At 45.5% G+C, this 27,406-nt stretch overlaps 1 protein-coding gene across 1 annotated transcript in view; it reads left to right on the forward strand.

Moving 5' to 3' along the window:
- Positions 1–1,311: 1,311 nt before the first annotated feature.
- Positions 1,312–27,406, forward strand: part of LOC137157005 (peroxidasin homolog) — a 55,020-nt gene continuing 28,925 nt past the window's right edge. Inside the window, exons 1-4 of the mRNA XM_067554086.1 lie at positions 1,312–1,481; positions 12,299–12,370; positions 26,756–26,827; positions 27,060–27,131. Of these exons, the coding sequence (XP_067410187.1) occupies positions 1,318–1,481; positions 12,299–12,370; positions 26,756–26,827; positions 27,060–27,131 (380 nt within the window). The 5' untranslated portion in view covers positions 1,312–1,317. The remainder of the gene's footprint in view (positions 1,482–12,298; positions 12,371–26,755; positions 26,828–27,059; positions 27,132–27,406) is intronic.

The raw sequence follows: 27,406 nt of genomic DNA on the forward strand, positions 1-27,406 counted from the left end.
TAATACCTATGTCTGTAGCCTACTGTTGAGAGAATCTTATGGCTGGAACTCCATCGTCAAATTCCTCATTTCCTGGGTTTTAAAGGTTTATATCAGACTCTTGTTAATTATGTTTTTGTCATTTTAATTGTATTTTACAGTTTACAAGGTGGGAGAAAATGATGGATTTAAAAGGAACTTTGGTCTGATTCTGCAGCCAGAGAAGCCTGGAAATTTGCCACATTCAGTGTTCCTGAAATAGCTCTGTCCCCTAATGCTTTATACACAAATTAAGATGGCACATGTTACGACCTTACATCACTTTTAAAAATAATTATGAAACTTTCAGACTTAAACCTTAAGCTTTTTCTAAAAGGCAGAATGTCCAGAATGAAGAACAATTAGCTCTTTCCTTCACTTCTGAATTTTCTCACACTCTGCAAAACATGGGCTAGGGTTTAAATTTCCCTAATTTGGATAGTTAGTATCACTATTTCAAGCTCTGGGTTCAATGTCTTGCTTTATACAAGAAATCCAAGGCAACTTTAAAAAAAAATCCATAATCCTGGATATTTTTCTACATGTAGGTCAAGGCATCCCGGCAAAAAAAAGCATTTTATTAATTGATCAAATTAGTCCATATTGCAACAATCAGAAAATCCTGGAAATGAGAGATGGGGATTACTAGTTGGGTCCTCTAGTCCGTTTTCACTTGCATTTCTAGTCTGTGCTGGATTGTTCCTTACGGGACTGTTTATCTGCAGGGTATTTATCTGTTAGGCACTAACTGTAAAGAACAAACTCACCACTATCTTTAGCTGAATATTGCTGATTGAGTTATTGTTTATAGCACCTTAGAAGTGTAGAGACATACCCCAAGAGACAGAGACTTTCCCAAAGTCAAGTAGAGTAAATTAAACCTAGCTCGCCTGAGTCCTGGGCCAGTGCTTTAACCACAAAGCCATCCTTTCTCTTCCGCTGCACAGCTAACTTCACCAATGTCAATGAGCGGTTAGTTGCACTTTTAAACAAACGTAGAACTGTGCCAACGGGGAGGAACGTGAGGAGGAGTTAATTTACTATTCCAGCTGGGAGCCAAGGCGGGAATAAGTCAAAGCCAATTGTGGGGGGCTGTGTACAAACTCTTAAGTGAGGGTGGGGGAGCAGTTTGATCTCCAACAATGTACATTATGGCAGAGAGGGTGGGAGGCTACATGGTCAAACTGCCTTAATTTAATTGAAAACACATGAGTCCCCTCCTCCTGGACTTCTAGACTGGGAAACTTTTGTCAACTCCCTGCAGTTCAGAATCAGGGAAAGTACACTCCAGCGAACACCATGCTGGTGAAATCTGCAGTTCTTCCAGGCTTCTTGCTTTTTCTTCTCTTGCCTGCTTTCTCCTGCTCCTGTCCTAGCCGTTGCTTGTGCTTTAGGACAACAGTAAGATGCATGCATCTGATGCTGGAAAACATCCCTGAAGTTCCACCCCAGACAAATATCTTGTAAGTAGCTGATTTCATTTTGCTGCTTATCTTACATGCTCCGTCTTTAGGGAGAGGAAAGAAAAGCCATGGTTTCTACACCCTGCTTTTCCTGCAGACATGCCTGCATTGCAAAAGCTTCACATCTTCAGACACTGCCTCACTTGGCATCAGTTAATGATATTTAACAGGACACTTAGGGAGAACTAAAAAACAAATACACTCACAAGAAAATGATGGCCTTTTAGTCGCCAAAGCTAATCCTAAACAGGGTTTGTGTAAAGGAAAACGATAGATTTCCTTTTTCTACTGGAGAGACAGCTTTGGAGAAATGGGGGGACACGAAGATGTTCTAGTTTTAGGTATGCAAAGAGGCAGTGGTTTTTTTGTTTTGTTTCTTGTTTATAAATGCAACTCCATTTTCTTTTCTACTCTCTTTCTTTCCTTTAGGTTTTTACTTTCTAGACCAATGGGGGGGGGGGGGACAGAAGGTTTATTTGGGGTGCAAATCAATCGTGATAAACCTTATCAATTCTTTAAAATCCACTGGTTGGTAGTACTTTTTTTTCCCTGTGGAAATAGTTACAGTGGGGAAGGCTATGAATTGTTGCCTGTGTCTATTTCAATGGAAGCTCTGAGTATCAAAAGGAGAGGGAGTGCATATAGCATTTTGAGGCCAGCCTGGGGCTTCTAAGTCGAACTTTTGGTAATAGATGTGAAAGAGCAAACTTCCTATGCTTTTAAGAAATGGTAAATTCTAAAATTCCAGGGTGGCTTTAAGACACATCTGGCCCACACCAAAGTATCTTTACTCATGTTATCCAGACATGATCTCTTGATATGGAGGAATTGGATAGTGCGAAAAGCAGCTAGGAGGAAATTGTCAAAGATGTATAAATAGTTTTGTTCTCAGTTAAGTCGCTGTTGATTATGGAACTTGTTCAAAAATAACTAGCAGAGGATCACTTCCATGTGACTCTAATGGACCAAATTTTGATCTAAACTGGGGTGTCTATTTTAACTTTTTCTGCCTAAAATTTCCCACTGTTGTTACTGGTGCAGCTTTTACTGCTGGCAGCAATGCAAACACTGGAGACTGTGTGCCAACAGCCACTGGCATTTTAACCACCATGGCAGATTCCCGCTTTGAGAGCGGTTAGACCACACAGTGGTTCAGATGCTAGCAGTTCACACAACTGTTCCTTCTGGGGCTGCCGTTTTGCACATCTAAAAGTTTAGAAAATCATCTGATTTGGCTCAATGTGATAGGCACAGGTAGAAAACTAACCAGACCTGAACAGGATTATGCAGGGTTGGGCCCAGATGTCAAATGAAATGTTGATGTATGTTCCTGAACCGGGTTTAATGTTTTAGAAGCGTTCTGAGGGAGATTGTGGCTCCAACCTATTCTCATGTGGTCCATCTAATTAAAAGCAAGGCTCATATTGATAAATAAGAATAAATCTTTACAGATCACCTGAGCCAAGTTAAATATTCTGTTATTTATAGATCACTGCAGAGGTGTAAAAATAAAAAAACACACTGTGTCTCTGGCTGTCCTGAGGATCTTATTATCTAATGGAGATAATTTGTCCTAACAGGCAGCTTTCTATCTTATCTGTTATAAAAATATTTAATAATTCACATGCTGTTTAAAAGTTACCAACAATCAAAGGGTACTTCTTCAAAACCCCACCTGTTCCAGCTTTGTAGGACACAGCAGTGCTACTTCTTGTCGGGAGAAGTTACGCTGCATCTGTGTGAGCATCCAGAGGTCTGGCAGAATTAACAGCCAGATCATGAAGTTCTTATTTTGAGTAAAAAAATATGGAATTATGGTTTTATCTCATAAGATTCATAGTCTGGTATGAACAGAACGTCCTGGTATGAGATACAAATACAAACACTCAGATCCTGGCCCCAGCTCTGCCGTCTGTACTGCTATAAAATCGAAAGCAGCTGAAATTCCCCAAATGGGCATTCCTCTGATGGAGGGAGTTATGGCTAGTGTAGATCCAATGTAGCTGCTCCAGTGCTACTCTCCCTCTAGCACCCAGCGTAGGGAATGGGGAGGAAGTGGCCAGCACAGACTGCGTTGTGGCAATCTCCTGCTGGTGGGTGGCCGTGTGGGGTGCGGTAGCCAGCTGATGTAACTTACAGCAGTCCTGAGCCTGCTCTAGGTGATTCCAGGACTGATTTAGAACCATCCCCAGGATTGATAAATTTTTACTGGCTCCTTTTGATTCCTATCTCCCGCAGCTGGGTCCAGCTGAGGGTCTGTCCCGGTATCTGGTTTTAGCAATGGAATATTTATCCGTGGTAATGAAGTCTGTTCGTTTTATCCTGCGCATGGAACATGATGGCACTAATGGTTACATATGTACAGATAAGTAAGCTATAAAAATGCATGATGTATAGCTGCAAATGTATTTTGGCTGCCGTCCATTCCACTGGAACAGGATTATCCAGATGTGATTTGTTGGTTACCACTGGGACTGAGGCAGTGCTTTTAGCCAACAGCCCAAAGAAGGCAACAGCTGTGAAACATACACTCTGAAAATTTCAATAGGTCTTTGGCCTTCTAAGCCATTTGTTTTATAGCATGACATTTCCAACAATAAACTATGAAACGTGGATATGGGGAGAAGGCACCGGTTGGAAGAAGTTCCCTGTAAATGGAAGCTAATGCATTCCAGTCATATTATACATGGATTATTCTCCTTTGCATTATATGTAGATCAACTTCTGTGTTGTGTGCTAACTAAACTTAACTTAGGGTACAAGAAAAGAGCGTGCAGGATCTGTGACCAGAACTCATTGCCGGCCTGCGTTGAAGATGACCCAGTCGTTTCACCTCCTTTCACAGACTTTGTCGTTAATTGTGCATTTTCTGTGTCTGTGTCTGTCCAGTCTGACAAATTTGCCTCCCTTCACTGTTTTACAGCATACTATGTCAGCTGCTGCTCTCCTCCCCAGAGGTGGCTGCATTTCAGTGGTGAATCAGTATGTATGTAGTTTGTGAAACTCTTTGAGATCACGGAGGATAAAAGTTGTGATATAAAAATTCAGCATGTTAACCTTAAGAAACCACATTCAGCAAATGTATTCTTATTGGAAGTGCTGCTCCCTTCACCTCGTTTCTACCCTCCTGCCCAAAATTTCTCCTGCACAGGTGGCCTAGCGGGATGGTGGGGGAAATGGAGCAGTAACTTCCTCTGTATGTATACACACACTCTGGATGTACCAAGGGTTATCTCTTTCTAGTTCATCCTCTTTATTTAGGCTATGTAACTAGCCCTCATAATTAAACCCTTTAGTGTTGGTCGGTTTATCAGAAGGACAACCTCAGTTTATCAGAAGGAAAATGGGAAAAATTATCTTCTTTCCTCTTGCTGTCCTGAAATGAATGAAGCATCAAGTTTCTGGGTGCTGTTTAAACAGCTGCTGCATTTCCTCAAAGAGGTGGCAGTGCTACGGTAGTGGGTGGGTGAAGCAACCCTCCCATCTTTCTCTAAGCAAGGGCCTTTATTTGCATGCGCAGAGTAAAGATCTATTGGCTGTGGCTTGAAACAAACTGAAAAGATGCTACTTAGGCTTGATCTACACTTACTTCGGCGATTCGGCGGCAGTCGACGGGAGTTACGCAAAGTACGCAAAGAACTTGCGTAACTCCCGTCGACTTCTGTGCTTCTCTTCTGCTCGCCATCTTCACTGCACTGCGCTGACAGGAACCGCGTTCCCCTCGCTGCAGCGCTACGCCACTTGAGGTGGTTTTAGTACGTCGACTTCTGGATCGACTGAGCGGGTCTTCACTGACAGCCCGTCAATGTAGACATGGCCTTAGTGCATCAATATAAAGTCCTGCAGCAGCAATTCATCTTAGACTGACAAAGTCCATGTCTCTTTGGTGGATCCATTGATGGGGATCAATTTATCTTTGTGCCTCTGAAACGTCCTTTTGTTGCTCCTGGCTCAGATCTGGCGTGTGTTTTCAGGAGCTCAGGGGGAGGGAAACGCTGTCTTTATTTGATTTGGGCCATGACTGAACAGTCAACATATGGGCCAGATCCAATGCATTGAGGAAGCCCGGCTGCTTGCTGAGATGAATCCCAAGAAGATGCTTATCTGGCTCGATTAGGATCACACTGTAATCTCCTCACTGCAAATAGTTTGAATTATCTGCGATCACCTGGGTCAGCAGTTGGCTGTGTAATCTGCCAACTTGAAAAAGCAATCGCAGGGCCAAATATTTATGCTTCAGACACCTTTTCTCCTCCCCATTCTAGCCAGCACCCAAAGAAATTGTCGCTCTCTTCTCAGAGATGCAGTCAATAGAAGTGTTGAGCTAAGAGCAGACTATATGGAGTAGCCTGCCTCAGCTTCCCAGATTATGATTCACATAGTCTTCGTGCATTTAGCCACAGAAGGAGCAATGCAAATGGAAAGCCGCACACTATCAAAGGTTGGAGTAAGCAGGAAGGCACTCAATTAGCAAATCAGCAGAGGAATCGGCTGGTTCCCTTGTACGTAATAGGCCTATCATCATTCAGCCTCTGTTGCATCCATTCACGCTAAAATAATCGGGGAGATCTCATACATCATTTACTGTACAAGTGTTTTATGTGGATAAAATTCAGGGTGCGATGCAAATAATTTCTTCATCTGCTGTCACTAGAAAGAGGCCTGAACCATAACCCCCAAATCTGGTCACACAGGCAGGCTCTGGGAAATTTCAAATTTGGGTCTACACTTCATTCCTCAGGCATATCTCTACCTGTCACGTTATGGGGCAATACCATTTAATTTGGTCTGACATGCTGTAAACCAGGTCAGACACCTGATATAATTTCCATAAGCCAAAATCTAATTGAAGTTTTTGTGCCATAGCTATGCAGCATGCTTCGAAGTTAAACAGCACATCTGCTAGTTAAAAGGCAATGGAAAATGTAGGATTCTCCCCTACCAGAATCTTCTGAGTGTTTCTGGCGATTGGCCTCCACTATTAAATGCTCCGTATAATGTTAAGTGTCTCCTGTGTTGCTAGAAAAATGTATTTCCAGGAGACAGGGTTAAATACAAATAGCCAGATCCTCAGAGGGTGTAAATCAGTGTGATCCATTGATGACAATGGAGCAATGCCAATTTGCAGAGGCTAAGAATCTGGGCTCTGATGCATATGGCATCCTTAGGAAAAACTCTGTACTAGAGATTGTTGTATTAACAGCGTTGATTCTAGACTACCACGTTGTGGTGAGCAGCTGCATGGGTCTCTTGAGGGTGAATCGAGCTTTTACACAGATTCATTATAAATCGTTGAAGTAGAACATACTTAAAAATACCGAATTGTCTTTATTCAAATGAAGACAAGAGCACTCCGTTATCCCTAGCAGTGCTAGCTGTCTCTGTGTTTTCAGGTGCTTTGGCCAGTCTGAGGTGCTGAAGACAAAGGCTCGCCAAAGTGTTAATGGCATGAAAGGAGAGTGAAATGTGTTCTTAGTTACGACCGAACGAGTTCCTAGAAATTCTGTGTGATGTGGGTAACTGAGCGTGGTGGTGATGGTCTGAAATGGCATCTTTTGCTTAAATGGCTGCCATTTCATCACATTAACAGCCACAAAGCCGCAGACGGGGGGCCAGATTTTCAAACAAGCTCAGCATCTTGGCCATGGGAGCTGCCGGGAGCAGAGGGCTTTTGAGAATCTGGCTCCAACTGTAGGTGCTGAGCACAGAAAATCGGGTCCTGAGCAATGAGGGAAGACTGGTCTCAGGAATGGCTTTGAATTTTAGCTCAAGTGTTACCAGAGTTCCTCTCTCTTGGTGTAACCTTAAAATTAAGCAGTTTAGCAGTTAATGCAGAAGAGAACACCCGGCCCTGTAGCACGAGGCTCTCAACACAAGTTATACTTGATTTCTCCTGCATTTTCATCATGCTTTCCTGTCCCTCGCTAACTACAAATATTTCCTTTTGTCTCCGAGGCCTTCTCTACACAAGAAAGTTGCACCTATCTAACCTCAGTCTGTTTTAAAATCCGTTTAGTGACACTCGTGCAAACCCCGGCGTGGACACTTGCTTTGGTGTGAGGGTCTTAGTCTGTTTTGGCATCAACACATTCCTAACAGACCAAAACGAAACCGCATTCAGCCTGGTTTGAACCCAAATGCACATCCATGCAGGTTTTTGCAGCCCTTTAACTGAATGGGTGTAAATTAGCACCACTGGCTAAATCAGTGCAACTCTGCAAGGTCTTGCAATACTTGGGTTGTGTCTACACAGCAGAAGCTCTGCACAGGATAGCCTGCTTGAGCTGACTTGGATCCAGTTAAGATAACACAGCGCAGGCTGCAGGGCAGGTTAGCAAACCAAATAGGTACTCAGGCCAGGGTTCATGCCGGGCTTGTTCTGCCTACGCTGTGCTATCCTCACTGACGCTGTGAGGTGCACTAGCTGGGTGCAAACTGGTGGACCAGCCCATGCTTAGCTTTTGCCGTGCAGATGTACCCTGACAGGGACAGCTGGCATAAATACTCATAGCTCCAATGAACGACGCACTTAAGATCTCTTCAGTGCTGTGTTAAAGTTCAGCCCTGTGCAGATAGGCCGCATAAGGCCTCCACTGCAGTTAGATCTCACTTAAACGTCACTTTCACGGCATTTGATTCCAGTGGAGTCTGCAGGTGCTTGGCTGCTCAGACAGTCAGGCCCTAGGTATCTCAAATCGGGCCTCCCCGCTGTTAGCAGCCATTTTGGAAAGCATAGCTGTAAACCACCCCGGGCCTCAGTTTCTCCATCTGTAAAACAGGCGGGTAATGCTGAGCCACCATTATAATTCACTCTGGGCTCTGGAGGTGAAGGTGAACAATGGCTGTTCATCAGAGGTGGGGTGGGGGTGTATGAAACTGGCAGACTGAGCTGAGAAGCCAAGAGCTGAGTGAGGCGTGAAGACTCTGTTTTCATCTGGCCTAGCTCGTTTTCCCTTCGCGGCACGACTTACACCCTTTTGCTGCCCTTGTCCTGGGGATTAATGGAGGAAGTCAGTATCCAGGAACATCACTCTGCCTCTTTCTACCAGCAGGCAGTTCCTTTTAAAACTGTGCTTAATTTTTTGTCTCCAAGGAAGGAAGCGGATAACCCCCATGTCCTAGCCATTAACTCCGTTACTAAAACAGCCTCTAATGTCCATGACTTTGCTAATAATAGCTGGGCCACCCACACAGCTAGGGCTGAATGGTCCCAGAACTACCAGCATCTACCCCATTGCCGTGTAAAGCACCTTGTGTGTTAACAATGTCACGTTAAAGTCAATTCAAGTCTAGCAATAATTTCCGGGGCACTGCAATATTCTCACAACAAATGGCTCTTGCAGCTGGTTCGCTGCCTACGTAACAGTGATCTGTGCATGTGTAAATGCATAAATTGACTAGACACAAACGAAAAGTGATTCCAGAAGTCATGGATTGCTTTGTGTGCTCTTGGTTGGCTTGTATGCTCCCATTGTTAATTATTCAGCATGATGATTTAGGGAAGGATTATTCTGCCAACAGCTGACAGGATCAGAAACAATACAGCATCGTTCCTCAGGCTGAACTGTTACTATCCGATTTCCAGTCCCCTTGTTATCATCCATCATTTTTCATGCTTCCCCTGGGTGAACTTCACTGGGGATGGTTGGTATTATTTCTATGGCAGATGGTAGATTATCCATGTATTTCAAGTCCGTCTCCATGTGCTAGCTACAGCCCTTTCGGATGAGGGTTGGACAAGATTTACTTCTGAGCCAGTCAATTTCACTCCCTAATTGTCCAGTATTGAGTCCTGCAGAAGAGTTCCTCTCTCCCCCCAATCTCCAACAGTCTGAATTCACTGCCACTGAAGCAGTGCAGTGGGCTGATGAGAGTGAAGATCTGTTCATCAGCAGACAGACCCTCTGTTTGTAACAGGCTCAGTTGTAAACCGAAAATGCCAGTCTTGAAAACATGGGAGAGAGACAGGATTGTGGTGGATTGAAAACTGTATTAAAATTGTGATCTATTCCTTTAAATTCTCCGGGAATTCCCTTGTAGACTAGGTAAGGAAGTGTGTTCGGAATCTATCACCAGCTGTCAGTCAGCAGACAGACAGCCCATAGTAAGGGGGCGGGGGCATTGTACCTCTCCGTTTTAAGGAGCAGCCTGTGCTGTCTCTTGTTGTTTTGGGGTTCCTGTGTGTTACCATTCTGAGATCTAAGAAATAAAGTAGCGTTATGTTGCAATCTTCCAGGAAGAGTATATTTATGTTTTAATCTAACTTCACTTTGTATGCCATGAACACAACAAAAATCACCAGTGGGTTTTGTGGAGTTTTTTTTTTTTTTTTTTTTTCTTCCCACTTTGCAAATTCAGAGTTGGAAGGTAAAAGAACCAAAAAATGGAGGTTTGCTGCTCTGACAGAAAGCAGCTGGGGCTGGCGGGCACCGGCGAAGCTGTGAGGTCGGTTCCAGAGAAAAGGGCCCTTGTTGGTTTAAGGAAATGTTAAGTTTTCAATGAGAGTTCCCTGGGGCTGGGGAGAAACAAGCATTCCTGTGTCAGAGGGGATGAGGCTCAGCAGGAGAGGCCATCAATCAAACACGCAGGCACAAAGGCCAGGAATTTTCCAGAGAAGTCCTGCCTCAGACCCCTTTGCCAGTTATCCAGAGGCTACAACATGGATCCCAGGAAAAGCCCCCTGATAAGCCAAGGTTGATTTTTGTATATTGCTGGGTGTGATGATGTGAATATCTCCTGGGCTCATAGACACAGGACTCCTGAATGGATACAGGGCCCATAAAGGCAATTTAGGACTAAAGTGGAGGAGAAAGAGAAATCAGTGTGAGGGAGGAGAGTGCTTGTTTAGACTGCAAACGCTTCGCGACAGGGATCAGGTCTCCTTTCCTGTCTGTACAGGCCCCTAGCATGCTGTGGCATTATATAACCAATAATAATATGGGCAAGGGCACATTGTGGAGAGAGAACCAAGGCTGGGGTTTTCAAAGGCGCCTAAGGAAATGAAGTGCCCGACTCTCCTTGAATTTGAGATTTGGAGTCCTAACTCCCTTACGCTTAAAAATCCTGGCTCAAATGGAAAAGATGGGTCAGGGATCGGTGAGGAATCGCAACAATCCATTAAGATGGGAACAGATGGCTTGGTTTTCAGTAGAGTTTTGCGTTGCAGTCAGCGGGAGCAGTGCGTCCTTTGCAATGGCAGATAATGGGGCAAATACCTGCCTCCATCTGACTGGGGCATCGTCGACAGAACATTCAGCTGCGTTCGGATTGCAGGAGCTCTGTTAGCAATGCAGACACATTCTCGCTGGATTGCGCAGCTCAGCGTTCAGCGCCCAGGCTGAGTTTGGGGCTTTGACGGTGAGGAAAGCCTGTAGCAAACCAGTGCAGATTTGCTTAGGGAATCATCACCAATAAACACACGTTCCCCGTGATGCCGTTTCCACAGAATCATTTTCTGAGCCTGACCATACTTTAAACTTGCAAAAAGAGAGTCCTGGAGGAGGTGGGGGCCGTGTTTATTTGACTGTTGCACATAGATGCATTTCCTGTGTCATTGGTCATTTTGCTTTTCAGCTGATTTTTTTTTTGTTCAGAGAGCGCTGGGCGCACGTGTGCAATTCTTGGGGTGTGAAGATTGTAATCATCTTTGTTCACTAGAGCAGACTGATTTTTCACCATTAGTCCATGACCCAAAGTGCTGTTTTACTCTTCACTGGCTGCTTCCCACTCAAATGCACCATGCTCGCAACAAGCTCAGTCATCGGCCTTGCATGCCTCTTCCATTTCTTCCTGTTACTGTTCCCGTTACCTGTAGCCAGCTGCCTGTGCTAATTACACCGTTCTTTGTGGACCCCTGGGAGGTTTGTGTGGATGGGTTAGAATGTGTAACCTCATTTGCTATAGCAAAGGCAAAATTTACCGTAGCACATTGGACAGTGGAAAGAGCCAAGTAGATGCACATTCCCTACAGAATTTTTCTACTTGTTTAATTAGCTCTTATTTTATTATCTAATGAGCAGTTTAATATGCAAGATTTTAGGGTCCAAGCCAGTGCATTTACACAGAGAGCCCTTTACCTTTGCCAGAATGGCCTCTGCTAATTGTAAATGAAATGGCACAAACTGAAAATGCAGAATGGGAGACGCCTTTGAGTCCTGCAGCATTTTGGAGCAAATATGAAATACTGACTATATGAGTCTATTTAGCAAGATTTCACCATTTCAGGGCCCAAATTTTGGCTGTGGGCTTTAATAAGAGTGGCTGCAAACCTTTGTGCGTGCCCGTATACTCCAGCATGTGCAGCTCCATGTCAAGCGATGGGTTTGCGAAGAGATTGCATGTGCAGATGCAGGCGTCTGCGTGCAAACGTAGGGTTTCTTGTGCGCCCTTCTGTGCACCTGCAGCTGAAAACTTGGCCTCAAAGCCAGTTGGAAACACTGAATCCTTGTTATGAGTCTATAAAAACACAGCCCCGCCTGCATTCTGGCAATTGAAGGCAAAGTTTATGTTTTTAGGTAGGTTTGCCTAAGTTGCATGTGCTGTTACCACATTTATTTATTTATTACCAAGTTTATTAAAAGACGATGGCTCTTTTACGTCTAGGGCTGTGTGCAGAATACTAGTTGGCTCAGACTGCCTCAGCAAACAGCGGGAGCCACACTATCATCCCAGAAAGGATCCTTCATCTGGTGTCGTTCCTCAAGCTCCTTTAGGCCTGACACGCTGAGGTCTAAAGCGTCAGTACAGCTAATGGTATTTATTGCCGATGGATAATCTCGCTCTCAGATGTGCACTGATTGATATCGTCTCACTTTCAGGGATCTACGCTTCAATCACATCAAAGAGATTCAACCTGGAGCCTTCAGGGGACTGAAGAACCTCAACACACTGTAAGTTGCTCCCATCTCAAAGGGCTCCCGGTTCCCGGTAGGAATTGGAGCAGACCGCCATCCGTTCACTATATTCTTACCTCTGCGCTAGAGCAGACCTTACAACTTGTTCCACCGGGTAGGACTGACCTTAGTTTGGTTTGCGGGGGCCTTTATTGTAACAGCTCATGTTTTGCATTGGAGAGCTTGCTGGTTCCAATTAATATTTGACCTTTTGTACCTGAAACATCATTCTGAGGCTTGCTAGTTTATAATGTTCAGGAATGGGGACTCCATATTCTTTGGTGTCTGACAATCCCCGTCGGTTCATTAGAGCCTGCAGCAAAATTTGCTACTGAGAATCATCCACTAACAAACTCCCCCCCACTTGAATTAAAGGAAATTATAGAAGCCTTTGTTGTAGCGTGATGAACACCAGGAGGAAAGCTCCAAGTGCGTTTTTCAGAATGACTTTGTGGCCAGGTTTTTGTATTCTTGGACCTAAACTTAAAAAGAAAACCTCAATCAGTTTTCCGGTCTGGTCTCTAGTGAAGCTTAAAGTCTCCGTTATAGCGAACAGGGTAGTGAAAGGATTGAGGCAGGAAGAACCAGGCAATAAGGAGTTCAGTCTGGTTTGTGAGTCGGGGCTGCCTGTGTTCTTAGTGTCTGGTGTCTTTATCAGGAAGAACCACTTCATTTCTGATAGCAGAAAACCAGCATTTACCTGGAGTGTTCCTCTCTCATTGGGGGTGGCTGGCCGAACCACATGGCATGTTACAGAAACTTTCCTCTAGGAGTCCTGGGTGGGTGCAAAAGGAGAGACATTTTCAGCCAGCCTTGGACTACAGGCAGTGTCACCCACTTTCATTATTTTATCAGGAGTCTCGCAACTGGTCCTGCATTTTTCCTACAGCCCCAGCTCTTAGAATCAAGGAATTGCCTTAGAATCTAGGTCCTTTCCAGTCCCACATTTCTATGATTCTATGAATCTCAGCTTCTGGGTTGTTGTTCTTGTGTTTTTTGAGGGTTTTTTTGTTTAAGTTTCTAGTCCTGGTTGCGTAGAAAATCTGGAACCCCTAAAAGAAATGTAGCCCAAAGGCCCAGACACAAGCAGACAAATCAAACGAATCTGAAATGTATCATTTAAAAAAGAAACCTCTTTATTTTTAAGCTAATCTCACGATTTTGGAGGGTCTGGCTTGGGATTTTTGAGTGCTTTTGGTTATGTTTCTGACTCCACTGAGCTGATCTCACTTGGGGCGACATTGACGTCAATGGAGCCAAGATTTCACTCTTAATTTGTCTCTGCTTCAATCCCTATCATGTGAAAGGGGGATAATATGACTCCCTTTTTCCCACCTTTTGTCTTGTCTATACAGATGGTAAACTCTTGTGGCCAGGGACTGCGTCCCCACTTCAGTTAGCACAATGGAGCCCCAATCTTGGTTGGACTCTGTAGGAATGGCTGTAATGCAAATGCGAAAGACTAATGAGAGATTGTAGCTTTTTATTCCTGTGCGCTAACTGTTCGATGCTAAGCAAGAGACGTTATTCATTCTTGCTCCAGTTCAATTGCATTCAGTACAAAGTATTGTCTAGAGGCTGTTTTCACTTAATTGAGCCATCTTGTTTATACGTTAACATAAGATCTTCTGCTATCTAGCCCAGCCAAGAAGCCTGCTGTACATAGGATGAGGGAGATCCTGGCAAGATAAGACATTGTTACATAGCGTGTATTTGCCTTGATCAGAAAAACAGCGCTACATGCTTTGCCACATGCTTCCCCCTTTGTGGAGTGTTGTGAGCTAGGAGGTTTGGAATTAGCATGATGCAATAATTAAATATTTAGACATCCTAGGACCGTGTCCAAAGCCCAGTGATGTCGATGGAAAGATTCCTGTTTGCTGAAGTGGGCTTGGAACAGGCTGCTGGAGTATCCACATACTGTGGGTGGGTGGGTGAAGAGCGTGCAATATAGTTGTATCAGCAAGAGCTGAATATACAGCGATACTGAGGATGCAATGCTGGGCACCATGTATTGTTCCTAATGGGAACAGGCCTGAGTAAGTGGCTCAGGTCTTTGGGCCCTTAATAGTCCTGGATGGGTGGATCACTTGTGGGAACGGCAGGGTTTGAGGAAATAAGGTCTGATCGCCAGAGCCAAATGCAGGGCGAGGTCACGGCCCACCTTACGCACAGCTCTGCGGCCCCCACTTCTGACCTGCGCTGTCTCGGTCCATAGCCTTCCCAAGAAGAGCCTGCATGGCTTGAAGCCAGCATAGGTGCTGCGGAAGCATCTTCCACTCAGCTCTACCGGTGCCCCGCGTCTCTGTGCTGCCTGGAGGATAGTGGAAATCCAGCCCTCTGCCTGCGGACTCGTGAGAGGGGCAGCGGTTCAGTTCACACCCGTCTCACATGCCACTACTTGTGAGATACCCACAATAGGTCTCTGTGCTACACTATTATCATTTGGGGCATCTAGAAGCCCCATTTGCTGGCTGGGGTCCCATTGTGGAGCCTGGACATTACGGGGGTCTCTAAAGGGTTTATGGTCTGGCAGAAGACACTAGCTGGTTGTAGCAATCAGGGGTGGGAAGCACAAGGTGACGGTGAGACATTCTGATTAGAGCAGTAAGTAGCGGCCACAGGAGGCTTTATGGTGACATGCGATATTGCCACAAGAACTTGTCCTGGCGGGTTGGGGCCCACAGCTGTGCGCCAGCGCTCGGAGGTGGAACTGGCCATGCGCCAGGTCTCCCTTGTGCCGGCAGAGCATGTGGTAAAACCAAGTCAGAGGCTTCAGCACAGCCACCCCGGTTCTCTGGCACATGGGGTGGTAGCTGCCTGTCATCCCCTCTCCCATCCTCCCAAAATCTCTATATCGGCATTTCCTTCACCCTCCTGGTGCAGTCTGCTGTGTGTCGAACCCTGGCAGCCGAGCCTGAGTGGGTTAAGTCAAGTGGACTGGAAGAGAACTTGTGCTGTACGTGCTCAGGCATATTACACGTTCCAGCAACTCTCAGTTCTGCTAGCAGGCCAACGAAAACTTCAACCCAGCAGGCCTGGCTATGGGTCATTCTCTCGCTTTCTCCCCCTTTCTCTGTTTTAAAATTAAATTGCAGCTGAACTGATTCCTCCTGAAAGTGCGGGACTCGGAATGCTAGCTAAAAATCAGGCAGCATGGGGGCAGGTGCTATTCGAATGATGTATTGATTTTATATGGCACCTTTCAGAAGGCCACATACAAAGTGCTTGCAGATTCCATGCAATAATCGCTGCATTTTCCCCACTGCTGATATTCAGCTACATCTGTGTTGGTGTGGGGTAGTTGTGATACAAGGCCAGCAACACAATGTGGCAATTTAAAAGGACAGGGAACAAAGAAGCAATGCCTATCCAAATTAAGGTGGGTGAAATGCATTTGCTGAAACTATTACTTGTCTAGAACAACAGGACTAATATTCCTAATCTTGCAAGTAGCACCATGAGATATCTGACTACCAGGAGCAATCAGGACAAAAGGCCGGCATAGATCTACGTGGTGGACTCCTGTCATTTTGCAAAGGGTTCAGATATAATGAGGAGTGTGGAACGAATGCATAGTAGATAAATAGAGACAGAGGGACCGTAGACAGATCCGCATCTTATCACAAAGCCACGGAGATTTTTTTCCAACACAATCCTGCCAAGACACCTCTGTCTAGACAGTCTTTCTATCCCTGAAGCCGTTCTGAGTAAAGAAAACAAGTCATTCCAAATTCTGCCATGGGTTTGTGATGTGGACAGATGTTGGGTAGGAAGGAGAATGAGACGGCCAAGCTACTGTCAGTGAACCGGAGGGAAAATCTGAGGGCTGGCAGGTCTGAAATTAGAAACACATTCCTCACCTTTATTTCGGTAGGTTTGCATGGAGATCTGCTCTCCCTGCCTGTCCAGGTCCCTGTGACTAGACAGGGCTGGGAAAGGTACAAGAGTTCTGCTGTTCCTCTCTGTGATTCCTTGGGCCCTGCGTAAGGCTCCGGTCAGTGCGGACATCTAGCCCAGCCCAGACGGAGACCAGCTAGGATGATTGAACCCTAATAACTGGCCTGCTTCATCTTTTTGATCGGTGGAAGTCTGTCATCTACCTCTCACCTTCTATCTGCCCCGTCATCCCCACTTCCTGTTTTAGACCTAGTCACATCCGCACCACACCCACAGCCCCTCCCCCCACCGTTGATCAGCTGGTCAGCCACTGATCAGCTGTTGTGCGGCCAGCTGCAGCCAAACAGTTGATTGGCAGCCAGCCCCAGAGGGGTCCCCCACCCCCGGGTCTAAGGGGGGGAAGCACCCTCAAAGGCTATGGGCTATAGACAGCTGTTTCCCCACCTTTGAGATCCTCATCCAATCCATGATCCGCCAAAAATGGTCTGTTGATATGAAGCAGATGTCTGTGGATTTGCAGGCTCTATCTGTGACCACTACCAAGTAAAGGAATTACTCCTTTAGTCCAGGTGGCAGAGACCCCTACTTCTAATGCTGCCGATCCTAGGTCCAGAATCGGCTGGCAACCCATGCGGAAGGTGCAGAGGAGTGATGGACTTTGCAGACTGACAACGCCCGTTCACCAAATCACCCGCAAGATGGCTGTTTTTCCCAACAAGCTGGGACAGCCATGCCTTCCTCTGGCTGCAGTAGAATTTCCCAGGTTTATATAAGTCAGCTGGAAATGGACTTTTTAAAGCAAACAAATAACCATACCAAAAAACCACCGCTACACAACCCTCCAGTAAAATGCATGTGTAGTCCTGCTTCTAGGACTTCTGAGAAACCTCTGCCTTCCTTAAATAACCCAACGTAAAATCAGCAGGGGGAGTTTAGTAGATCAGAGCTATGTGTGAGCTCTATGCATTGTTACAAAAGTGTGTCTTAAAGTACACAGCAACATTTGGAATAAATTGCCTAGTTAGGTTGTAGAATCTCCATCACTGGAGGTTTTGAAGAGCAGGTTAGACAAACATCTGTCAGGGATGGTCTAGTTAATACTTAATCCTGCCTTGAGAGCTGGGGACTGGATTGGAAAACCTCTCGAGGTCCCTTCCAGGTTACACTTCTATGATTTGACAGAAGGCTTTCAGGAAAGCATTTAAGCACATGTTTAAATCCAACTGAAGTTCTGTGCTGGGGCCTTAAGTTGGAAGAATGGGCATACAGGCAGTGAAATCAAGATTTAGTAATTACATTGTTGATTCAGATATTTTGTCCTGGGACTTGCGATAAGAATTCCAGGGGAGGATTTCAAAGAGCAGTTAGGTGCCCAATTCCCTTTGAAAGCCAATGGGAGTTGGGTGACTAATTCTTGTTTGTGACTTTGAAAATCTTCCCCTTCATGACACCAAAGCATCTGAGGTTGGAACCATTCCGAATTGGCATGTACAGGCCTGATATTTAACCCGGCTTTAGCTCGTCCTACTGTAGGATTAGCTTGACAATAAAGCAGACCCAGGCTACCTTTTGGGGTTGTTGTTAAACTAGAACTGAGTGGAATTTTTCATACAAAACTTTTAATTCTGGGGGGCAAAAAAATGCAGATTTGGCGACACTGAAACGTTTCGTGTATTTGTTTCCATTTCACTGAATTGTTTCAGCTGGAAAAAAATGTGAAACAAAAATTCAAAAAAGAATTTGAAACATTTTGTTTTGACATTTTTTAAACAAAACATTTTGATTTTTTTTCGGTTAATTTCAAAACATCTTTTTGCTTCAACTCTATTTCAAAAAATCAAAACCGTTTACAAATGGTTGGACTCAAAACAAAACAATTCCGTTTTTGTAGAAATGAAACATGTTGCTCAGCCTGAAATGAAAAAACAATGGATTTTCCTTTCGATTTTTTTCAGAATTGCCAGTGAACCAAAAAATCAGATATTTGCACAGTTCTAATTGTAACATCCTGTGGTGGTGCAATGGGAGACCAGGAGCCAGCAGCCTTAGATGATTCAGGGATTTGTCATTTGAGTCTGTTTCCTGCAGCAAAACTGAAAGACGTTGTGGAATTTGCTGATGGCTTGCTATAGGGCAAATTTTTGCCCATGCATTTTTATTGGTTTTGAAGTCGCAAAGAAAACTCCTTTTTAAAAAATCCCAGCCCCCTGTGAGATTTGTTCTGGAGTTTTATTTCTTGTTAATGTGTTTGATGCAAACATTCTCAAGGGGGGGAGGATGGGTCAAGGTCCATGTGTAGGAGCCCTGAGCATGCAGTGTGAGGACCAGAAGCAATGCGAGCAGGAGAATTAAATCCTTCCCCATGTTCCTGTAGGCTGGCAGAGGAAAGGCAGCAGATTGTGTAGCGAAGTCTCTGCTCTGCATCGCTTTTCAGGCAGGAGGGCTGTGGAATATCCGTGCTGACATTTGTAAACCCTCCCTGCAAAGGAAACCTTTGTACTCAGAATCAAATAGAGAGTGAGACATGGAGGTGGGCTTTGAAACTGCCATGAAAGGAGCACGCAGCAAATGTACTGAGGGTCTCCTGGGGCTTCTAAACAGTCGGGGTTGGAGTCAGATTTCCTGCTGGCTCCAGCCCCTTGCTTTCTTTTCCTGAAGCAGGAGGTTTGATAAATTGCAGCCCTTTAAAAGAAACAAAAATCCCAATTAGCCTATCGAAAGGCTGCAAGCATAATATGCTGCTATTCAGACCCTCTGTAGTGTTCCCAATGAAAGATTACCCTAAGTTTTCCACCGTGGTGAGCTGTTCGGTCCGGGTGGCTGCCTGTCAACTAGCTGGAATTCTCCCACCCCCAGATGTTCCGATCCCTGCTGCACGGCCCATGCTGATTGTTAATAAACTGGGGTAAATGCAGAGCCATTCAGACTCAGGATCTCTGCCTTGGGGTTATGAGCTTTTGGATGGGGTTTTCTTCCTTTACACAGCACAGTGAGCCTTGAGGACGTCCCCTCCCCTCCCTCAAGCCCCTTTCCGTGATCGACACACGTATTGAGAAGAGAGGTGCTTAGGTGGTGAAGAAGATGGCACAACCCATTACCGGCGCTTAGCCTTTCACCGCAGAAGACCTGGGACCGAATCGCAGTTGGGTTAAAAGTTGAACGCGCTTGAGGCCATCTTAGCTCTTCGGCTCTAGCACTGTCTGTTCCACCCCTCCTTCGTAGCCTTGACCCTTCCGCCTTGACAAGCCGCTGAGCGCCACGTTTAGGATGACTCAGAAACCAAATTGGGATTGGGTGCTCCCACCTTTTCTTTTCACAGCCTCAGCTCTCCTGTGTTGATTCTGCTGCTCCCCCCCTACCCTCAGCTAGGGTGACCAGAGGGCAAGTGTGAAAAATCAGGCCAAGGGGTGGGGAGCAATAGGTGCCTATATAAGACAAAGCCCCGAATTTGATAGGACTGTTCCGATAAAATCGGGACATCTGGTCACCCTACCCCCATCCTCCCTTCCTCTTCACCTACGCACCCCAGCCAGCTGGCGCACCGCTCCTCTGATGCGTGTGGCTGACACCCTGAGCCCAGGCCTCATGAACCTAGCTCCATCGAGCCTCAGAAGAGGCCAGAACTGGACTAACAGCCATGGTTGCCGCTCAAGACTGAGGTGCATTGACAGCTGGGCCTGAAGTCGGAACAACCAGGAAGTTGAAGAGGAGGCAGCAGAAGTTTATGCGAGGTTAATGCGATGCCCACAGGTTTTGTCTTCGGTTCAGGCTAGGCCCACGCGATCAGCACCCAGGTCTGAGCACCCGGCCCGAGCGTGAGCAGCCACATTGCAAAAGCCCTGCCCAAGGTGTTGCATCTTCACTGGCGCTGCGTTCCCTCGTGTGTGTTGCTGGGATGGGCGGGGGCATAGCCCAGGGTTCTTTGTGCTGCAGGTGAACTGAGCTGCTCGGAATGAATTCCGGGGGGACTTGTCTGGTTTTCTAGGCACTGGAGGACTATCCGCACTTGAGAGGTTTAGCCTGCGTCCTCACTGGGAAGTAGGTGGGTCACCAGCCAAAGTGGCCAGCTGGTCCACATTGAAAGCACCACCAAATATGGGTGGGAGGTTTTGTGTGTGGATGGGAGTGTGGGGCTAGTTAGAGACAACACCCGGGTAAGAGCCTGGGCTAACTGCACTGACAACATACTCTGTAAGGGCTGGGAGTTTAATAGAAGGAACAATGGATATGTATTCAGTGCTTAAATGTCCTGGTCATGGGCACTGTAGAGAACCCGCAGATAGATGCATAGACAGGAATGAGAAGTGGGCAAACACCTCCTGGCAAATGGCAAACTTTAGCTTTTTGCTAGTTTTCTGAACAGGCAACTAAAAACATTCCCCATTTTGCCTAAGTGCATTAGGAAGCGGTGGTGACGATTCAAGAGATGGTCCCGGGCCAATGCCCTGGCGTACTGTCACAGGGCTATGTCTACAGGCAGCGCTATCTGCTGGATGAAATGCGAAACTGAAGAGTTGTGGTCGTCCGCGTGGGGCATGAGAGCTTGCGTTGCAGAAGTGTTCATCTCGGAGCAGGGATTAATTCCCCTACGAGGGTCACGTTGTGCCTGACTCAACCCCTTTGCTCTTTCGGTTGCGCATGTGCTATTTCTGCACTTTGTGCTCTGAACTGTTGCCTTGAGTTTCTGCCAGATGAGAATGGTAATTTCCTTTCACTCCAAAGGTGGCTGCGTTTCCACGGCGAGCAAAATCTACTGTTCGTGTCTATGTTTGCAATGTGCACTTGTGCATTTTATCATGAAAGCTTGTTGCTGTAAGGAGAGAGAGTATGCTTCTATAAATGTCGGATACAGCATGTTATTTCATACCTATGCATTCATCTATGCGTGTTGGGGACAACGTGCTTTATTCTTCATGTGTAACAAAGCATTTGAAGCCCTGTTTTAAGGGCTGAACTCGATGCTTCCTTAACTATGCCGCTGGCACTTCCATAGTCCTATTTGAATGTCAACAGTGCCGCTTGGTTCTGCACAAAGCTCAGAAGCAGACACTGTTCCTGCCCCGAAGAGTGTATAATCTGGCCCCAATCCTGGAAGTATCTCTATCCAAATGGACCCTTCACCCATGTGGAACCCATTGAAGTCTCCCTGCATGCTGGCTATGAGTGAGCATTAGCTTACAGTTAAGCACATACTTAAGCCCAGATAACGTCAACGGGACAGAAGCATATGTCTAAAGCTAAACATGTTCTGTGCTTTGTGGAATCAGGGCTGAAGTCGCTAGCAGGACTGGAGCCTGAATGTATAGAAATTATGGGGGGATTTCCAAAGGCAGAGATGGGAGTTAAGTGCTCAGTTCCCATTGACAGTCAAAGGCACAAAGACACCCAATATTCATTGACAATCTCCGTGTATGTCCTCAGCTCCCTGGCCAGCTAGCTAATCTTTGCTGGTAGGTTGCTGGCCCATAAAAGTAACTAAAAGTTACGTGCCAGACACACCACTCTCCACCTATACATTCCAACTAGCAAGTGTGTGTGCCAGTTCTTCCTTGCTCAGCTGTTTAAAATTACACCTTGCAAACTCACCCTCATTGCTCTCTTAATTCACACGAAGGCTTAATTTTCTTGGACTGTCAACAAGAAACCAAACCGGGTTTGTGTGTGTGCGTGTTTGTGCATGCATGTCAAATGCTCCAGCACAGTTGGGCCTGTCACGTCTCCATGCCACACTTCCCGCCCCCTCTTCCTCTGGGAAGCGAGATGAAACGGGCTGTGTTTACCTATTTCCCGTTAAGGAGTCACAAGGTTGGGAGGAAAATCTGATGTCAATGGAATGTCATTGTGAATGGAGCTTTATTCCTGCGGGGTTGGAGGAGTGGAAGGTGGGAGAAGGGGAGAGAAAAACTAACTCCATATTCTCGCCACAAAATGCAGGTAATTACTCAGCAGTTGTTTAGATGGGAATAATTCACCAAAGTCAGCCGGAGAATCTACCGCAGCATGAGGTCAGGAGAGGTGGTGTGGTCTGGAAACTAACAGATCACAAGTGTTTAGGAGGCCTGATGGAAAGTCTGTATTTGCCCATATGAGAGGTTCACTTCCTTGCTTTTGCTCCTTAAGCAAAAGTCAGAAATGTGTTGAAATGTGTTTGTCACAGCCCGGGTTGAATTTCCCCTAGAGGGTTGTCACCAGCTGGTTGTATTGGACTCAACCTTTAGATCCCCGTGCTTCCAAGGCAATTGGGTCTGAGCTGCATCCAGACATGGTCTCTAGTTCTAGTCTTTCAGGCACATCCCTGGGGTGCAAGCTTTCTGTCTGGCTCTCCTCCTTGGGATGTGGGACCCTCATCCAATACCTTCTGGCTCCAGACCAGTGTTGAGCCTCCCTTGCCACCTGCATGGTTTATGCACGCTGTCCCCAGAGTCCACAGCCCAGGCCTTTTGCATTATAGTGTAACACTTTGGGGACCCTGTGACAGCATTATTTGTACAGTAATCAGCATTTGTGAAGGGCATAGACTCCACTGCTTTAAAATATGCCTTTGCCATAGAAATAAAATTCCAACAAGCACAAAGGGAGGTGGCATGGTCCAGCACTGGGGCATTCTGGGTTCTGTTTCTGACTCTGCCACTGGCACGGTGCTTGACCTCGAGCATTGCACTGCTTTGTGCCTCAGTTTCCCCCTCTGTAAAATGGGGGTAATGCCACGTGTCTTTCATTGTGAAGTGCCTTGAAATCTTTGGATACAAAGCACTGGATAAAAGGAAAATATTGTTCTGGGGAGCTCTGTGGCCTTCCTTTAGATTTCAGAATAAAAGATGTTCGGGAGATGGGTTGGAGGAAACAGGGTTCCGCCTTGAATTATCTAGCATAGCCCTATTCCTGGAACCCAAGAAGGCTAGTCTATAGAGGTTTGATTATCTTTCATTCTGAACTCAATCTCAGGAATGTTTGTTTGTTTCTTTATTGGTTGGAAGCTCTCCATTCCAGACCATTTCATCAGCAAGAAGGAATTTCTGGCCACACATTGAAATAACTTTTAAATGCAGTTGTAACTTCTCCAACTTTCTCACGAGTACATATAACAACTGGGCTGTTTTGGGACGATGCTTTTTATATGATTATTTTAAATTGATTTGTCCCCCTCCAATATGCCGATAGCTGATTTACCGTGAAGGAGAGAGGGGGAAAAGGAATAAAAAAAGTCTGGCATAGTGAGTGTAGCCTATTGCTTGTCAAATTGGAAGAGAGAAGTACCCACTTTAAATCCAATTTCACTATTTTCCCATCATCTAATAGCAATAATATTGTAAATCCTACAAAGTAGAAAGAAAATTTAAAGTAACTTTCCAGCTGTGCTCAGCAAATGAGGGAAAAAAATTTCAGATGCAAAACATAAAAGAAATTTTATTTTTAATATTCTTGTTAACAGTTTGGGCCTGAGTGTGTATTCCTTGCCCACCCAGCCCCAAACCGCAAGGCCATTTTGCAGGAGTAGGATCTATAATGAGGATACTATTTAGATATTTTGGCCAGCTTCTCCACTGGTGCAAACTAGCATAGCATCAGTGAGGATCTGGCCCTTTCTCTATAGGATATCAAAGAAACAAAGACACTTTCTGGTACTTTTTATTTCATTTCTTTTTACTACTGGGGGTCACTGGGACACACAGTTAACTATTTCCCCTTTATCCAGTCCTATCTCCTCCAGAACTTTTACTTCCATTTGCTTGTCTGCAATCTTTACCTTCAGCTTGCTCCTACAAGACTCCTGATCCCATGGAAATTGGTAGGGCTTTGGGACTTTTGCCATTGATTTCAGTGGGGAACAGGATCGAGCCTTTACGTCCAGTCTTTGAAAACAATCAATGGCCCAAGCTGTTAGGACACTGAATCGCTGGCTTGTCTACTTATGTCTGTGAAAGCAGCTTTCTTGGTTCGGCGCTCCACTGCCTGGCAGCCCTGCTTAGATATGTCTGTATCTTTTGGATCTGAAATTAAAAAAACAAAACCAAACCAAAAATCCTGGCTTTTCGCCATCCAGTTTGCATTTTCAGGGAATATCGCAATGTGTAACCAGCTAAGGACCCATAGAACCGTCGTTATTTATATTCCCTGTCTCTAATGTGCTTGGATCAGCATTGGCTGCTCAGCAGATTATGATGTACTTTATAAATTGTCTTAAAAAAAAAATCTCACTTTTAAGTACATTCCAGGACACATTGGAAGTGTGAGAATTGGGGTCAGGCCACTCCATACGTTAGGGAGGCCTGTGGTAGGAATCGGATGTTTCTGCTTTTAATTGCTTTTTAAATTCTCAACAGATTTTTGTGCATTAAACAATGGGGTGTAACAGGACCACGAATCCATTGGTGTTGTGAGTACAGTTTGCATTTACAGAGGGGGTTATTTTGCTTGGATTAAAGTCAATGTCTGGATCAGTAGAGTCAGCCCAACACGTACTTGGCGGAAATGGGGTGGGTTAAGGTTTTAACTAGCCGCAGAGTTTGGAAATACAGAGTGTTTCACTATGAATTCACCTGCCGAAATCAATCCAGGTCCAAACTGTTTGTGCTTACGGACTCCAACCAAGATCAGGGCCCCATCGTGCTAGGGGATGTCCAAAATATAGCAAGAGACAGTCCCTGCCCTTCCCACCTATTGGCACCTGGCAGCCTGCGTGACATGACTTGTTGAGGTCAGTTGCTAGTGGACAGGTGTCCGCAATGACATCACAGCTGGCGCTAGCTGGCCCCCCGTTTGGTGTTCTCTGAACCGAGGCCAAGGATTGAATAATCCTGCTGAGCAGGATTAAGCCTGCTGGCAGGGAAAGGTTGGGAAGATGCACCACTGCTGCTCGTGCCGTACTTATTCTGTGCGTAAATAGGCAACGTGATTCTCCTGGGCTCTTTGGACACCTTGCACCAGCACTGAAGTGATCAATCAGCACATCAGAGAGGCTAATTGCTCTGTTTTTAGGAGCTGTTTCCTCTTTCAGCTTTGCTGACTGTTGGAATGAAATAGGCTGGTCCAAGGATTTGACATCGCTCTGCATCCTTGAGGGGTAAAAGCAAGCTGTGCAGCTTTTTTTGTATTGTGCCATTGCTTCCAGCTGCAGAGAGATCTCTTCCAGCGTCCGTCTGTATTAACCTTTTCTATCTGTCTGTCCATCCCTCTAGCTACTGGTCTATTTATCCGTTGATGTTCTTATAATGACGCCCATCAATGTAGTATCTGGGCAACTCCCAAGAGATGACAAGTGGGATTTTCAAAAGCACCCATGTAATGTAGGGGGGCAAGTCCCATGACTTTCAATGACGTTTGTGCTCTGGAATCAGAGACGCTTTTAAGAATCCCCTTTGAGAGCCTAAATTCCCAGTAGACCAGCAATCTAATTTTTTTCCCTCCACCCCCTCTGGCAGTAGGGACTAAGTTTTTATTTTCCTGCTGCATTTCTATATTCTCATTCTTCTCTTTCCACTCCTACTATTCCTTACCCTCTCTCTTTCGCCTTCACTTTTTTTTTTTGCATGTGTAAGTTGGCTGTGCATTTGCACGGGCAATGGCATCTGTAGCTTTTATAAGAAAATCTGACGCCCATGCTCACCAAAAAGAAAATACGAGCACTTTACGGATAGCCTTGCACATCAGGACAGTGATGCCTGAATGAAAACGACTGTAAGTGAAGGTGAAGATATGCCACAGGGGACTCAGTTTACGTCTGGCCTGGCATTGAGAGTTCTTAGTGTATATCTACACTACAGCCACTACAATGGCACAGCTATGGCACTGCAGCACCATAGTATAAATGTTTCCTCTGTCGACGGAAGAGGTTTTCTGTTGATGCAGTTAATCCACCTCTCCAAGAGGTGGTCGCTAGGTTGACGGAAGAGTTCTTCCATCGATCTCGCCGGTCGACACGGGGGTTTGCGGACCTAACGAAGTCGCACCAGGCGTGAAGTTTTTCACAACCCTGAGCGATGTGGCTAGGTCACTCTAATTTTTATGTATAGACCAGACCTCAGGAGGCACTCAGGGACAAGCTGTAAGCTGCACTGGGGCAGCGACTGAGACTGCACAAACTTTGGGTGTGGTCTACATTTGGAAGTTATATTGGTGTAACTATGGCAGGTAGGGGTGTGAGTTTTCTTTTTATTTCTTTTTACCAGTGCAGCTAGATCAGTATAAGTGTGAATGCAATTGCACAGTATAAAGGCATATTTAGACTGGTTTGGCTATTCCCTTTCCTGTATGGGAATAGCTATAGAGGTATAAAGCACCTTTATGCCAATATACCTGCATGCACTCTAGAGGGAAAGTACCAATCTAATTATACAGGTATAATTCCCTTCTGGTACAGACAAAGCCTTAGTTACTACACTTCACAGCTAAGACTTCTCAACAGGTGTCTGCTGCCGCCAGGTCTCAAGTCTCAGGCATGTTTCATTCACACGTTTCTTTTCTCCTTCTGGTTTTGAACAGGCTGCTGAACAATAATTTGATCAAACAAATCGCAAGAAGGTCCTTTGAAGCGCTGCAGAACTTGAAATATCTGTGAGTTGGCACCTCTAAATCCTCTCCAATCACATAGTGTCTATAACTTTCTGCCAATCAAGTGCACACTTTGTATGCTAGATGGTGTTAGCGTAAGTATACCCCAGCTACAGTCGAATGAGAAAGCTTCAGCTGGGCCCAGATTTATAGCTGGTTTCTTCATTTCTTCAATTACAGCAATGTCAAATTACCCTAATGCTTTACATTTCTCTGTTCTCCTCTCTCCCCAAAGCTACCTGTATAAAAATGAAATTCAGAGTATCCAGCAACATGCTTTCAAGGGGCTCCATTCTCTGGAACAGCTGTAAGTACTGAAGAACTCTGTTGCTTGGGAATATAATTCACTTTAGCAACCACACTAAGGTGCCTCTGAGTTGCTACACGTGGTACTGAAGGACTGTGATGACGTGACTTCAGGAAGTGTTGGTCATTCCACCCTGACTGGTCTGTGCTGGAGACTGCTCTTGCTTTCACTCACCTTTTCCCCCAATTTCCTTGTGCTGTGAGGTAATGGGAGGAGGGGAGAACTACTAGAGGAACTTTATTTTAAGTGGGGCAGATCTCCTGGCTTTACAGCTG

The sequence above is a fragment of the Emydura macquarii genome, unplaced genomic scaffold (genome assembly GCF_026122565.2).
Source record: "Emydura macquarii macquarii isolate MOO-44397 ecotype Brisbane River unplaced genomic scaffold, CSIRO-AGI_Emac_v2 contig_1483, whole genome shotgun sequence".
Taxonomy (NCBI): domain Eukaryota; kingdom Metazoa; phylum Chordata; order Testudines; family Chelidae; genus Emydura; species Emydura macquarii.